This window comes from Pollachius pollachius (genome assembly GCF_949987615.1).
Source record: "Pollachius pollachius genome assembly, chromosome: 16".
Taxonomy (NCBI): Eukaryota; Metazoa; Chordata; class Actinopteri; order Gadiformes; family Gadidae; genus Pollachius; species Pollachius pollachius.
The window spans coordinates 6,210,398-6,225,890 of NC_136949.1; the positions used below are offsets into that span (position 1 = coordinate 6,210,398).

Below are 15,493 nucleotides of genomic sequence, written 5' to 3' on the forward strand. Positions count from 1 at the left end.
GTTCCACACGTCTTCATTGACTTCTCCGGGGGTCAGACACTTTACATGTTTTTATTGTAACGTAATGGGGTGATTATCACAACATATCAATGAACAATCACTGAATGAATGCAGGAGAAGATAGTATACCGCCGCGGACTCTTACCCTGTGGTTAGTGTGTAACACTGGGATTGTGTGTGATTAATCCACAGCATGTGGATGGGCGTGTGTGTTTATGAACCCTAAATGTGTGTATGTATGTAATGAGCGTTGGTGTATATTTGTCTGCATGATGATGATGATGATGATGATGATGATGATGAGGGTGGTGGTGGTGATAATGATGAGAATGCAAGGAACCTCCCTTAAACGGACTTTCAGCTATTTTTGGAAAGTCCCGAAAGCCCTTCCTGCCTGGCAGGAAGTGCATTTTCTAGGGTGGCTCATGACATCAGCTTGTCACACCGACAGAGATTGATGGCTATCTCTCCGCATACCCTCCGCCGCCCACACACACACACACACACACACACACACACACACACACACACACACACACACACACCCCCACACACACACACACACACACACACACATGCAGACCCCCTTGCTCCGACAATTTGTTTGTTGGTTTCTTAAACACATTGCAGAGATAGATCCGTAATGACACGTTGAGGGCGATTCTGAGTCCGGATCTACCAAATCCACCAACCACCGACCCAGATATACACCACCCAGTGTGCACCATAGGCCATCCACTCCCAGCTCATCTTTGTGTGATGACCACGCTGTGAAGGGCACCCAAAGCAACCAGGGTAAAAACATCGGGTCTCGTGTGCACAGGTCCCAGTCCCACCAGTGTACGTAAACAAGCGTCTGTGTGTGTGTATGTCGTGTCCCTATGTTTGTGTAGGTAAATGCCCATCCCTGTGTGTTTTGTGTGTTTGTAGTATACTGTATGTGTGTGTGTGTGTGTGTTTTTGTGTGTGTTTGTGTGTGTGTATGTTTGTGTCTGTGTTTGTCAATGTGTGTGTGCATCTGTGTGTGTGTGTGTGTGTGTGTGTGTGTGTGTGTATGTGTGTGTGTGTGTGTGCGCGCGTTTGTGTGTGTGTGTGTGTGTGTGTGTGTGTGTGTGTGTGTGTCAGGGCATGGGGCGGGGGGGTTGTACATCCATACAGAAAGCTTCCCTACCTGTGCATATGTCAGCAGGCAGGTCTCCCTCTCTCTCTCTCTCCCTCCCTCCCTACCTCCCACTCTCTCTCTCTCTCTCTCTCTCTCTCTCTCTCTCTCTCTCTCTCCTACCTCCCACTCTCTCTCTCTCTCTCTCTCTCCCTCTCTCTCTCTCTCTCTCTCTCTGTGAACACACAAAAAGCATCTTGCAGAACATTCTCCATATTGTCCCATTCAGCACTCAGCAAACCATTCAGCCCCCACTCAATACTGCCCCACCGTCACCTCCCTTTGTAGCTTCGGACAATCGGGAGGAGAGGTTAGGGGTTGGGAGTTGGGGGGTGGGGGGGACCCTACTAGAAGCGGCCCTGACATCACTCTTTTACCTCTTCCCCCCCCCCTGCTTTGTTGTCCGTCCATCTTTCATAGGGCTGTTATGGTGGCGCTGGTGTCTCTTTCTCTTGCACACGGACGCTCAACACAGAGCCAGGGGTCAGAGGTCAGGGTCCGTTGTTGTTGACGTGCGTGATGGTCAAAAAATGCTTTGCCGCTTTGAAGCTAGAAAATACAGTGGGGAGAACGGGAAGAGGGGAATTCTGGGAATGTTGTCACGGTCACCAACATTCCAGCAGGTGTGCTGATGTTAATGATGATGACGATGCAGCTCTCGGAGATCACCTGACCGATCAGCCGAGCGACCGTGTCGATTGGTTATATCCGTAGTTTGCCCGTTCGGTTTAACGGCATGAATGAAAACGGGAAGATAGTAGTGGTCTCTGCGGTGTCGAGGGAGGTCAAACCACGGGAGGAAATATCGTGGCGGCTGACAATGTTTTAGCCCATCTCATGGTTCTCAGAACACACAGCTGTTTTCCTTAACCATAATGATGTGCAGCAGTTGTGTTTCTATGAATTATACATGACAAATACCATCCCTCCCCCAGACCGGTAAACAGCGCGGCACAGCAGAATGCTTCAGCCGCCTGCTTCGTGTGTGTGTGTGTGTGTGTGTGTGTGTGTACGTGTGAGGAGTTATTGTGAGTGTATTCATGCATGTGTGTGCCCATAAGTGTGTGTGTGTGTGTGTATGTGTATGTATTGGGAGTGATTGTGTGTGTATTCATGCATGAGTCTGTGTTATGTCTGTTACTTGTGTGTGTGTGTGTGTGTGTGTTTGAGTGAGTGTATGTATTGGGAGTGATCGTGTCTATTCATGCATGTGTGTGCGTGAGTCTGTGTTATGTGTGTCACATGTGTGTATGTATTGGGAGCGATCGTGTGTGTATTCATGCATGTGTGTGGATGAATCGTTGTTATATGTGTTATGTTCATGTGTGTGTGTGTTTTTGTGTACGTATTAGGAGCGATAGTGTGTGTATTCATGCATGTGCATGATTCTGTTATGTGCGTTAGGTGTGTGCGTGTCCACATAAGCACGGCGGTCCCTCTAAAGTGCTGTGCTGAGAGGGTCTGAACCCCCTGGTAGATCTCCCACCGGTGGCCGGCCCTGGCTACTGAACCTGCTAGGCATTCACGTCACGGCTCAGAGTCACGCACTGCCTCCCGCCGCCTGCCAGAGCTCCCTCCGACAGGCTGCCAGAAATATGACCTGCATTGTAACTCTGTCAGGGACTTATATAACCCCACCGCTCTGCCCATCGGCAGAGGAGGCTAGGCGTTGCGTCTTTAGGATAGCAACAGAGCGATAGCGCATTATTGAGCACTGTTTTCTTGCTTTTTGGTGGCGGTTCAGAATCGACCCTGTTGTTGTTTTTTTGTTGTTGTTTTTTTGTGTGTACTTGAGTTCTTGTGGACTTCTTGTGGCCCAAATACTGTTCCTTTCAGAAGTCTGCGTCTATTTGAGTGCAACACAAATGCCCGGATGCGCTCTGGCTCTGCCCGTTTTAACGAGAATGCAACCGAGAGGTGATTTGTGTGGACTTGAGACAGACAGGTATCCCAGAATGCATTTAGCAACAACCTTCTGCTCTGCGCTGGGACAAACTCACAAAGTCCGAGCACCCTGGGCTCCCCGGGCTGTACAAAGTGGCCAACATGCTTGGCATTTGGGGGAATCTAAACCCAGACCACCCTGATAAACACGTGTGTGTGTGTGTGTGTGTGTCTGTGTGTTCTCAAGGATGGTGGGCTGCACTCCCTTCGTGGTGGTGTCGTACTTCTACCTGTGGTATGTCCCGTCCTTCACCCACGGCAGATTCATCTGGTACCTGGGCTTCTACTGCCTCTACCAAACCCTCATCACTGTGAGTATAAAGCACGCATGGGCTCACCATGACCTGCCCTTTCAAAATAAAAGCACTGGTCAAGTCTGTTTTTGTTTTTTTAAGAAAATAGCCCAATGTATCGTAAGATTGTAAGACAAGCAATTCTGTATGATAGTGGATCCTTAACAAAAGAAAATAAATAATAATAAATAATATTATTATTGACTTATTACATGGTATCCCTTACCATACCTATGTTTTGTATTTTTTCACTTACATTTATTGCATCGTAATAAACACTGTACAATGTAACAATTTCCATCAGAATCAATAAACGTTAAAAATGGGTGTCACTTAGAGTGTTACGACCTGGCTCAGGACTCCATGCATAATTAAAGCATAAAGTAAGATTAGAAATGAGATACAAATAACAAAAGAATCATTGAGTGGTGGGTGTGGTGAAAGAGAGAGAGAGAGAGAGAGAGAGAGAGAGAGAGAGAGAGAGAGAGAGGGTCATCACACATTGGAGAGAGAGAGAGAGAGAGAGAGAGAGAGAGACAAGTGGAAACAAACCCCCCTTTGAACACCAATAACTAAATGGACACCCCATTCATCTTCCCATGCTATCGAACAGCCTGCTTCCTCCATGGATCTAACCTCCACACCCCTCATTATTGCAGCAGGGAAAGTCTAGACTAAACTTTCATTAATTTCCCTTTTTTGTTTCCCGCCCTCCTCCATTTAGGTTTCCCTCCATTTCCGCCGTTGAGACCATTAATTATTTGCTCTCTTTGGGCTCATTTTGTGAGGCACACCGCCAGGCTACAGGCTAACCCTTTTAGCTCGATGCGTGCAGTGGGTGTGCGTGTGTACGTGCACGCACACAGTGCTGCGGCCATAGTGGCGTGTCACTCTTAACTTCTTGATAAGTATACGGTCAGCCGCTGCCAGGGACCTCGCGCTAAATGCCGGTTCCCACTTTTAGCTGGGCCCTACATTGTTCCTGTTGATGTGTGTGTGTGTGTGTGTGTGTGTGTGTGTGTGTGTGTGTGTGTGTGTGTGTGTGTGTGTGTGTGTGTGTGTGTGTACATGTGTGTGTATGCGTGTGTGCATGTATGTGTATGTCCATGTAAGAAAGAGAGAGAGAGAGAGAGAGAGAGAGAGAGAGAGAGAGAGAGAGGGAGAACGTGAGACTGAGAGAGAGAGACTGAGTGATAGTGAAAGATATAGAGAGAGATAATGCAGCTAAAACACTCACAATATCTCACACCTGCAGGGCCATCACTGAGCCATCTAATCCTCCATTTCCTTCCCACTGATTGCTTTCCCTGTTCATCCCCAACATCACACTGTTGATTTGTTGATTACCCAGACTGCTCTTGTGTTTATTCCATTTCTACCACTGGTGGATTTCAACATTGGGCACCGCGAATGACACGCCGAACCGCATCGAGAGAGAGAGAGAGAGAGAGAGAGAGCGAGAGAGAGAGGAACCGACGGCGGTCTTCTCTGGGCGCGTTTATTTTGGTTTGCCGCTCCGGGCGGCCGGGTGGCCACAATGCTGACTGCGCTCCTTGTGTAAATTACAAAGTGAAGGAAAGGCTGAGGTTACTTAGCTTATTCTCTGCAATAGGTGGTGGTGGTGGTGGTGCTGTGGCGGTAAACAGAGGCGCTGAGGTTGGAAAGTTAAGCACAACAACAATGATATATGCACGTACAGTACCCATATATATAGATAGATATATGGGGGATACATGTGTAACGTTTACCATGGGCGTAGTGTCGGAGGTTGACTTTGAAGCAGTGCAAAAGACGCTCCATCCGGAAAGCCGTTCCCAAAGGTTTAGATCCAGAGGTTATGGCGTTCATGGGTGTGGGATCTCATCCTGCCAATCAAATGTCCTAGGTTAAATTTAACACACGTGCGGCGCCATGAATCAAAGGGCTCTTCTTTGGTGTCTCGACCCGGCCTTGAGTTTTATATTAGCAGCACCAAAGCAAACTGTTTCTTTGTTTGTTGTTGGATGTCTTGTTGACACTGACCTTGTTGTCCTGTTGTCCCCCCTGTAGTGCTTCCACGTCCCGTACTCCGCCCTGACCATGTTCCTGAGCACGGACCAGAAGGAGCGCGACTCGGCCACCGCATACCGTACGTCTCTCAGCCAATAGCGTTTGAGCGTCGGCGACGTCAAGCATGGAGCGGGAAAAAGCTCAGATGTATAAATTCAGAATGAAAAAATAAAGAGCCAGATGTGTAAATTCCGAACAAAAAACAGAAAAGCTTAGATGAATGAATTCAGAATTACATTTTTTAATGTAGTACTTTAATTTAGTCTTTTAGAAGGAGCGGGACGACCATTCCCCAAATGGGCTGTGTTTTATCCAGTCAACCATCAGTTAAATGATGTGTTTTTTTCTCCCATGATGCATCAGGGATGACCCTAGAGATCCTGGGCACTCTGGTGGGCGCGACCATCCAGGGTCAGATCGTGGCCAGCGCCCACATGAGGAAGCACTGCCTGGACCACGGTAACAGCTCCACCGGTTACCTCGGCAACGGCAGCGGGGCCGAGATCGTCAAGAGCGAGGTGCACTCCCAGGACTTCCTGTCACATTCGGTAAGCATCGCTCACATCAATAACAAGAACAACAGCAGCGATCGATGGCAGTTTCCCCAGTCGGGTCCGGGGGGGGGCGGGGAGTAGTCGACGTCTGTAGGTTTGAAAGTCAGGCGTTGTTTGGGTTTGGGATGTGAACCCCGCAAAACCCACAACGTCGGGGTTCCTCCCATACATCATCCCTGTCACTCTGCTTCCCCTCGCGTCGGGGGAGGGGTCAGTGGGGTGGGGGGAGACCTTCACAATATGCTAGCCATTAAATGCTATTTATATCTCAGCCCTGGAGCAAAGCCAGGGAGCAGGCACCTCAGAAGACGAACCCCCCGTCTGCGTGGTTAACGAGCCCGTCCCTACGACTAAAGACGCCCGGGCCGCCAGATCTACAGCAACGGGTCGTAATTCAATACGGGGGGATTGAAAAAGGGCGATGGTTTTTCCCAGGCGGTTGCTGTTTTTTTCTGAGCCCACACACACCAGCCTCAGTCGACACCGATCGAGGCGGCTCCTCCCTATTGATCTCCCTAGGCCCCTGGGGGCCCGGGGCCGTGCAGAGATGAAACGGGCCAAACAGATGCCAAAGGAATCCCTTCAGGCCACAGATATGCACGGTTCAAATGGTGGCCTCTTCCTCCTCCCCACAATGCATTCTGGGTGAACCCCTAGATTGGGCTGACACAAACTCACCACGGCCTACAGCCACCGTCTGAATTCTTCCGTGGTCACAGAGGGGGAGAGGGTGGCCACAGTGCGTGTGTTTGTTTGTTTGGGTGTGTGTGTGTGTGTGTGTGTACGTTTGTGTGCACACAAACTCGCAGCCCTCGGAAAGAAAGGGTGTGTGTAAAGTGAATAAATAATAAGGACGCGCCACCACTGCCCGCCTCGCGTGGAAAAATAGCAAACAAGATTTGGTTGTTTAGAGCAGAGCAGTTCCTGTTGGGGTTTCAGGTCGTATTTTCGGAGACCAAACCGACTTGAGGTTGTTTTTTGTTTTTTTCCCCCGCCTGTTGGTACTTGATTCTCACGGTAAACACACACTGACTTTAATATTGTTAACGCTGGTCTGGATGCAAAACAACCGAAGGAAAACCGCTTTGACGGGATGTCGGAATCTGACGACGTCAACTTCGGGTTTCGCTCTCACCAATTAAGTATTCATGAGGTCCGGATTGAGGTAACGATATCGGTTGTTATTGTCGAAATAGGAATTCACGTGTCGCCCTGCGTTAGATTTTCCCATTTAGGATGTTAGGGAAAGTCAGAGAGTGGCGGCGGCGGCGGCGGATGGCAGCGTCAATTTTTGATGCCATTGAGAACTTTATGAATTAAAGATTGAGCCAAGGCCTGGATTAGAGGGCTGTGTCAGCACACAGGAGGAGGAGGAGGAGGAAGTGGGCTCGGCTTTGTGTCTTCCTCTCCTCTAACAACTCCTCTCCCCTCTCCCCTCTCCCCCGTCCCCCCATGCAGAAGGAGGTGTATATGATCGCGGCCGGCGTGGTGGCGGCGGTGTTCCTGGTGTGTACGGTGGTGATGTTCCTGGGGGTCAGGGAGAGAGACGGTGAGTGTCTGCGTGGGTGGTGATAATCAATCAATCAATTCTAACTCCAATTACAATTACAATACAAAGTCTTCTAATTATGTTAAATTATTCAACTTCAATTTAAGCTAGCTAGTGCAGTGCCCATTAAGAACGTTCAAAACATGCGTGTTCTGAATGGATAGACTGCGTGGCCTCCCGTATTGCTCCTGGCAGCGTCTTCTTCTTCGCTTATTCAAACAGCTTCACATTCGACACTGCACTTCCCTTGGTCCTCAGCAATACACCCGCTAAGTATGAAGTCTATCGGATGAACGGTTGTTGGGAAACAAAGACAGACATAGGTACAAACATACCGACAGACATTCGGTGAATCTTCTTATTATAGTTAGCAGTGAACCCCAAATATATATATATAATTTTCTTTACGTGTTAATGCGTATATGATCTTCAACATAGTTTTCTATGCTATCTTAACACAGGAACTAAGAACTTCATTTAGAGAAAATGAGAGTAATATCCTGCTTTTGCTGGTCTCCTATAACCAGTTTGTGGAGAGAGAGAGAGAGAGAGAGAGACTAATGATAACCAATAATTAAACGGGCACCCCATTCGTCTTGCCACGCTATCGAACAGCTTTCCTCCTCCAGGGATCTAACCCCCACACCCCTTATTGCCTCATCACCGGAGAGTCTAGACTATTCCGTTTTTTGTTAATTTCCCTTCTTTCTTTTTTTCGTCATCCGTGGTTCAGGTTTCCTTCCCTCCCTTTTTCGCAGTTGAGACCTTTAGTAGAGTTATTACCGTGAAGTCAAGACAATGGTTGCGTTGTAGGCAGTGTGATCTTGACCTTCCTTTACTTTCTGATCCCATTCTAGTACACGACAACCGACCCAGTCTTACTTCCCCCTTTTCATACATCCTTCAAAACATTAAACTGTTTCCTCTCTTTACATTGAACGAGAATATCTAATAGAGAGCGGACACCTGCAGTCAGGTGTCCTCTGCAAAGGAAGGCGCCTGCCATGCACCGCAGGCCCACCGTACGCATAGAAGACCTCTTACACTCTCGCTTGCGTGCGATACCTGACACCCTCTCTTTCTTCCGTCATGTGACCCGCTCCACAGATCCGTACCCCACCCCAGTGGAGGAGCAGCTCCCCTTCTACAAGGGCTTCATCCTGGTGATGAAACACGGGCCCTACCTCACCCTGACCGCCGCCTTCCTCTTCATCACCGTGGCCATCCAGGTGAACGGACGGATGCAGTCGTTATGATTGACTTCGTTTGCTTCTCAGACACGACACTGTCTCCTACACACACGCACCCGCACCCGCACACACACACCCACACACGCACACGCACACACAGATAGAGACACAGGTGCACGATTGCTCATTGTTGGATGTAAAAGGTGGTGCTGGCGCTCGATGTTGATTGAATCAGCCAGAGGAGATGATGGAGCTCTCAAACCTCCTATGGCTAAGAGCTTCCTTTACAAAGAAAATAAATAAATAACGCACTGCTGAATGGTGATTCTAGCGCTTTGCTATTTGTGTGTTTGTTTGTTGAGGAGAATGCACTGGAAGTTCAGCTATGACAGCTTTGGTCTCTTTGTGACATTGTTATTTGACACTCGCTATGCATTGCCATATATTGCTGCACATATATTGTTTACTGCTGTCTGATCTCGGCGGTGTCAGTTGTCAAGTGTTTGGTGTTGGTGGTGGTGGAGGATGTGGTGGTGGTGGTGGTGTTGGTGGTGGTGAGGGTGAGGGATTTTCTGCAGTTCTGCAGAAAACAGCCAAACAGCCAGTGACAGCAGCTGACTCAGACAGTGTAGGGGCCCAGAATATCCGACTAACGGTTCCGATGTCCGATATGTGCTTTATTTTCTCCCAGCTGGTGCAAAGCAACTTTGTCCTGTTCTGCACGTACGCGGTTGACCTGAAGGACCACTTCCAGAACATTGTGCTGACCATCCTGGTGAGTAGGCCTGCTCCTGCCCCTCTCCCTCAGCCTACCAGGAGACTCTCATGAAACACAATGGTTGAAAAGCTCCAGCCGACACCACTGTGCTTTCGGTAGCGACATTTTGAGTCACCGGATCCCTTAGTCCAGAGTTCCAAGTTATTTTGACCAATCACAAAGTGTTGCAATGGCTATGCATAACAATCGCCTGGCCCGAAATGAACCAAACACTTTGTGGCACACACAAGTTAAGAAGACTTGGTTTGATGGAAGGGGGATGCACAGCTGCATTAAGGAGAGACTCTTTTCTGAGGATTGCGAATGTCCGCCCACAGAGGATTATCAAGGTGGTTGTGCCATGATTTGTGACACATTATAGTGGTGCTGCTCGTCGACTATTGGGTGTGCGTGACGCGCGTGTGTGTGTAGGTGGGTGTCAGTGTTCACGTGGCTGTCTGTGTGTGCATATCTCTGTATTGTGTGACCACATACACATAGCACAGAAACTTCGCCCGTGGTGCCGTGTTCATGTGTTCATCACACGGCCCTCTCTGATTGGCTCGCTAGTTCTCGGCCGTGTTGAGCATTCCCCTGTGGCAGCGGTTCCTGCAGAAGTTCGGCAAGAAGATGGCCGCCTTCTGTGGCATCTCGGTGAGTGGCCGGCCGGCCGCCTGTTCTTCGGATGACTTATAATCTTCCCATATTATGTGCGTAGCCCTTGATCCTAGTTAGAGACTTAAAGGCAGTCACCCCTCCTGACCCCAGCCCCCGAAAAAGCAAGGAAGAGAGCCGCTTGATTATGGAACTCAGATATAGGGATCCCTCCTTCCAGGGGTGGTCAGGTGTTCAATGGGTGCCGTCCCCAATGGACAAAATGGCACTATAAGAAGTTAAACAGATTTGTGCAAATTTAATTGTTAGAAAATAGAAAACGATTATTATGCATGGTAGTGTTAAGGAGCTGGCTATATACTGATGATTTTATGCTATTTAGTTATTGATGCTTTCATCAGATTTTCATCTGAGAAGCGGTGAGGGAGATAAAACCCAGTCATTTATTAATTAATTTATTAGTTAATTAATTTAACAGATGATTTATCCAAAACAGCTTTCATTTAACTTTTTGGGATTATTTTGTTGTGTTAGGTCCCACCGAGACACCCCTCATTTCATTTATGCGTGATACCTATGCATGATCTCAGATATGTGTCCTTCTTGCAACCTGTGTATTCATACGTCTTCTGACCTACCAGTGGATCATGCCGTCCACCCTGATGCTGGTGTTCATACCCAACGTGGGCGTAGCCTACGCGGTGGCCGTCGTCTCCGGGCTGAGCATAGCGGCGTCCCTGCTGTTGCCATGGTGAGCCATTCAAAACAAATCAACTTTATTCATATCAAGCTACGATAAGATTTATGGCTACGCTAAATTCTAATGTGAACCTGCGACGAATTGAAGTGGTTTGAAGCAAGATGAATCGGATTTTTAAGTACATCATTTGTTCCAAATGTTTTTAATGGCTGTTTAACAAATTTGCATTTTATAAACCATTTTGATTAACTTACGGCCATAATCAGCCAAAAATACATATCATTAGAACATAAATTAATAAATAAGAGAAAAAATGTATAGAATAAGTATAATATCAGAATAGTAGTGAATAATTCAGACTGTTTACACTTCCAGCCACAAATCCAGCTTCAAAACATGAAACAACCTGAAAGCTATTAAGCTTCTTACAGCTAAAAGTAGGCCTTTGACATTCATCTGACTTTGGCATCCTGCCTGCCCAGTGTTTTTTGTTTGGGTAACAGGACTTGTGCTCCGGCCGGTTCTGTCCAGCGGTAGCTAAGCATTAGCGTCCTTTGATAATATAACAGCAGCTTATGAACCACAGCGTCTGCCAACATGCTAACCCACCATTACTGGTTTCATGCAAGCTGCCTTTCTCCCAAAACACACAGATACACACCAGCCACCACCACACCAGTGATGTGTGTGCTGTAGTACTTTATGAATGAATGAGCCTCCATTGTTGTTGTTGTCGTTGTTTACCTTGGCCCTGGTCCAGTGTTTCCCACCCACATGGGGGTCCCCTTCGCTGATTCGACTACATCCGACAAAACCCCAACATCCTCGTCCCCACACACACCCACTCTAATCGTTTCCAGGGGGATCACTTCACTCATCTCCTCTCCTCCCCTGGCCCCTCCCTCGCAAAGCAAATTACAGGGGTTTCCACCCCCTTCCCCCCGTCCCCTCTCTGGGCGGACATGTTTATTTTGGGAGGGCAGATTGTTTATCCAACCGTTTGTGGTGGCTGGCACCGCCCACTGCTCCTCACCTAATTGTGTTGCTATTAGTGCGCTGATTTCAGAGCCTGTGAGAGTAGTGGGTCGGGAAAGGTACTGGTTTGGATTCCTCGATGTCCTCAGCCCACCCGTGAGGCATCCTAGAGCAAGACGCCCTGACTGCCTACCTGCGTCTTAATGATCTGTGTTTGAATTGACTGCAAGACACTTTGGAAAGACGCAGCTGCTAAAATTGATTCAATAAAAAGCAGCTTAAGGAGAGCTTCTGAGGTTCTCCCCTGTCCTGGGAGGCGGTGGAGGATTACATTAGCGAGTGATTTGACTGTCTTGCCCCAGGACAGACTATTGTGGATCCAACCCGAGCCAACACACTATCCTGCCCTTTAAAACCACTCTAGACGGAGTCCTTTGACATGGAAGAGGAAGGAACAAAGATGAATATGGGGGAAGAAGAGGGTTTGGACTTTGAACCCTACCATCACACCTCTGTTGACCTCCCTGTGTGCGTGTTTGTGTTCAGGTCCATGCTGCCCGACGTGGTGGACAACTTCCGGCTGGCCAACCCCACCTCTAAGGGCCACGAGGCCATCTTCTACTCCTTCTACGTCTTCTTCACCAAGTTCGCCTCGGGCATCTCCCTGGGCGTGTCGACGCTCTGCCTGCAGTAAGTCGGCGCCGCGCCCCATCGCTCACGCCCCCATCGCTGATGGCCAATCACGGTCTTGCAAATAACCATATTTAGGCGTGTACACGTTCCCCGTGTTGCTTGTTCCGTTCATAGACACACAAACACTCATACCACATGCATTAGCCCCCCCCCCCCCCCCCCCCCATACCATGATGTGCTCTCTGCATCAACGATGATGCATTACCACTCATGGGAGAAGGGGCGGGGCTCATGAGTAATTGGTTTGTGGTGTCAGTTGTCTTTATTTCTTTTGACTTCAACAACCATACACGTCTTGCGCCTTCCCTTTTGCACGTAACCTGCCTGGTTCCAGGCCCTGAATCCCTGCCTACTTAAAAATAAATGTGACAGTGGTTCAGGGGTTTGTTGCCCGTTGCGTAATCGGTTCCATGGTTTGCCAGTAGTATTCAACGAGCCAATCAGCGCGTGTTAGGGCGAGATGGACTCTGCATGGTCATAACAATTACATTGACATTTAGGGCATTTAGCAAACACTTTAATCCAAAGCAACTTACAATAAGTATAATGACTCATAAGGCAATTATACCTGTGTCGAAAATTGTTTTTAGGTCAAAGTAATCTGGGATTCAGCTGTCTTACTTTGTTATAGCAGAACTTCTGGGGATAGATAGCTCAGCGCCTTGGCCTGAAACCAGAATCTGAAATGGGCGGAGTAACACATTATTTCCTGTTGTGTTACAGCAAACAAGTGTATTTCTAGAGAGACCAGTCTAAACAGTGTTTGTTTAAACCCATTAAACACTTCCCAACACTTTTAACAGTTTTTTCTAGTGCTTGACGAGTTTGTGTTCACCGTTAATAGACAATTTTGCTCTCCCTTACCTTCAGCGACATGATTCGTCTAAACAAATATAAAGCGAAAGAAATATCAGATTTAAGAATAGCGCAGTTAAACACAATAGAAATGCGGGATGATTATCATGCTAGCCTCTCCCCTCCGCTCCTTGAAATTAAACAGGGTTCTAATGTGTGTGTGTGTGTGTGTGTGTGTGTGTGTGTGTGTGACTACAGATTCGCCGAGTACGACACGAGCTCGTGCAAACAGAAGCCCGCGGTGGCCAACACGCTGAAGCTGCTGATCGGTGGGGCGCCGTTGGTCTTCATCACCGCGGGCCTCATCATCCTCATCTTCTACCCCATCAGCGAAGAAGTGCGCCTGCGCAACAGGACGAGTCTGGAGGAGCTACGGTGAGCGCCCACCACAGATAGGCCGCTAATACGACATCTGCAAATTAAACGTTTTACGGTTTTACGGTTTTACGGTTTGCTTAGGAGGTTTTATTGAGTCGGGGTGAGGTGTGATGATTTCCATCACAAACGTTGATTTCAGTGGTTTCAAAACATTTCAAAACGTTTTTTAATTATTTTTCAATTTTTTTTTTTCACCTTCATTATCTTATACCTAATGAACATCTGCCCGTCATATCAACGTCCCAGTGAATTTATGCGCACTGAGCCACATTAGGTGATTAATAGCAGTTTGCTCATGATAACAAGTCATTAAGCAGCCTGTTTCCTTAGACACAACCTTGATGTGACCTTTCAAACCTTTTATAATATTGTTTTCAATCTACAACGCATCATCAAATATTTCATAGCGTTAAAGTCAGCAATCCCCCGCAAACCCATATAGCCTACATATCAGGTGACATCCCGACCAACCGTTCGGGAATCCCAGGTCATGTCCCAAAGCAAACAGTTCAGGTGAAGTTTGTTCTGTTGAGTGCTGAGCGCGACTGGCAGTTGACAGTTGATCTTGAATGAGGACGTGAGACGTTGTCAGACCCAATGCTTAGTACGATGTAATCAGCTGTATTAATTGTTAGTATCGGCTGGATTATCATGGGAACACAGAATGACAATCTAAAAACACAACTTAAAAAGCAACGTTATAATCTAATAACACTATAGTCAGCCTTCCAGGTTGGGTAGGATGATCGGTGTATTCATCTGGGTGGAAACTCGCACCTGTGATGTCACTGGGGTCGGGTCTATTTTTAAACGGTGTGTAATGGCGAATTAACATCACAATCTGTGGTCAGATAAGTGGGGCTTTGATCTTTTGCTGCTCAACGTGAACAGCAGCTCACCATTAGTCGATTCTGATGTTATCTATTTGTAGCCGTCATAATGAATATTTGATAATGAATGATGTCCCCCCCCCCCCCCCCCCGAACAGGAAACAAGGCATCATGTCCAAAACGATGGAGAACTCAAGCAGTGTGTGACCTTGACCTGAGGGCAGAAGAAGCACAACCGTTTCCAGATTCCTTCTGGAACGTTCTCTATATTATAGTGTATATTACACTGATCTAATTTTGTTTTCACGTAAACATTTAAGTTTCTGTGTTTTCACATGGACATAGCCATCTTGAATATATTAATATATATATATATATATATATATATATATATATATATATATATATATATATATATATATATATATATATATATATATATGACTTATTTATATAGAAGAATGTATATCTTATTTTGCAGTGTAAAGTTATACATTGCGAGTATTTATTAATGGAATCAGATTACAGTGGGTTGATATGGACAAAATAAAATATTGTAAAAGTTGGTTGGTGGCGTGTCATCGTCATTTCGCCTGTGCACAAAACGATGCGTGTATCATAAGCCTTTTCTCTTGGGTCGAGCGCCCTCTAGTGGTGCATTACAGTAAGGAGTTCCAGTGTCAACACAAACCACCCAAAAACAGACATTGTGCCACTGAACTACGATATGCTTGAGGTTTAGTGCTATGATATGATGTGTGAATCAAGGTCACATTAGCATGGGTATATATACTTTCTGGTAATAAGTACTTCACATCTCTAGTTTCTCAGAGGAAATTAATAGAATATTCAAAGGGCACATTTTTTGCAAATAATTTATTTTCTGTAATACAAGCCTTTAATCCTTATACATTTAAGATGTTCATTTAACGTCTCTGTAAATGATTTAGAA

At 47.0% G+C, this 15,493-nt stretch overlaps 1 protein-coding gene across 2 annotated transcripts in view; it reads left to right on the top strand.

Moving 5' to 3' along the window:
- Positions 1–14,885, top strand: part of mfsd2b (MFSD2 lysolipid transporter B, sphingolipid) — a gene marked incomplete at its 3' end in the record, with an annotated part of 23,617 nt that extends 8,732 nt beyond the window's left edge. Inside the window, exons 4-14 of one of the 2 annotated variants that reach the window (XM_079753485.1) lie at positions 3,291–3,414; positions 5,446–5,524; positions 5,809–5,993; positions 7,458–7,548; positions 8,656–8,777; positions 9,430–9,513; positions 10,066–10,149; positions 10,752–10,861; positions 12,332–12,475; positions 13,532–13,708; positions 14,700–14,885. In XM_079753485.1, coding sequence (XP_079609611.1) covers positions 3,291–3,414; positions 5,446–5,524; positions 5,809–5,993; positions 7,458–7,548; positions 8,656–8,777; positions 9,430–9,513; positions 10,066–10,149; positions 10,752–10,861; positions 12,332–12,475; positions 13,532–13,708; positions 14,700–14,748 — 1,249 coding nt within the window. Of the gene's footprint in view, positions 1–3,290; positions 3,415–5,445; positions 5,525–5,808; positions 5,994–7,457; positions 7,549–8,655; positions 8,778–9,429; positions 9,514–10,065; positions 10,150–10,751; positions 10,862–12,331; positions 12,476–13,531; positions 13,713–14,699 lie in introns of those variants that run through there. The other variant, XM_079753486.1, reaches the window with a different exon arrangement.
- Positions 14,886–15,493: the final 608 nt, after the last annotated feature.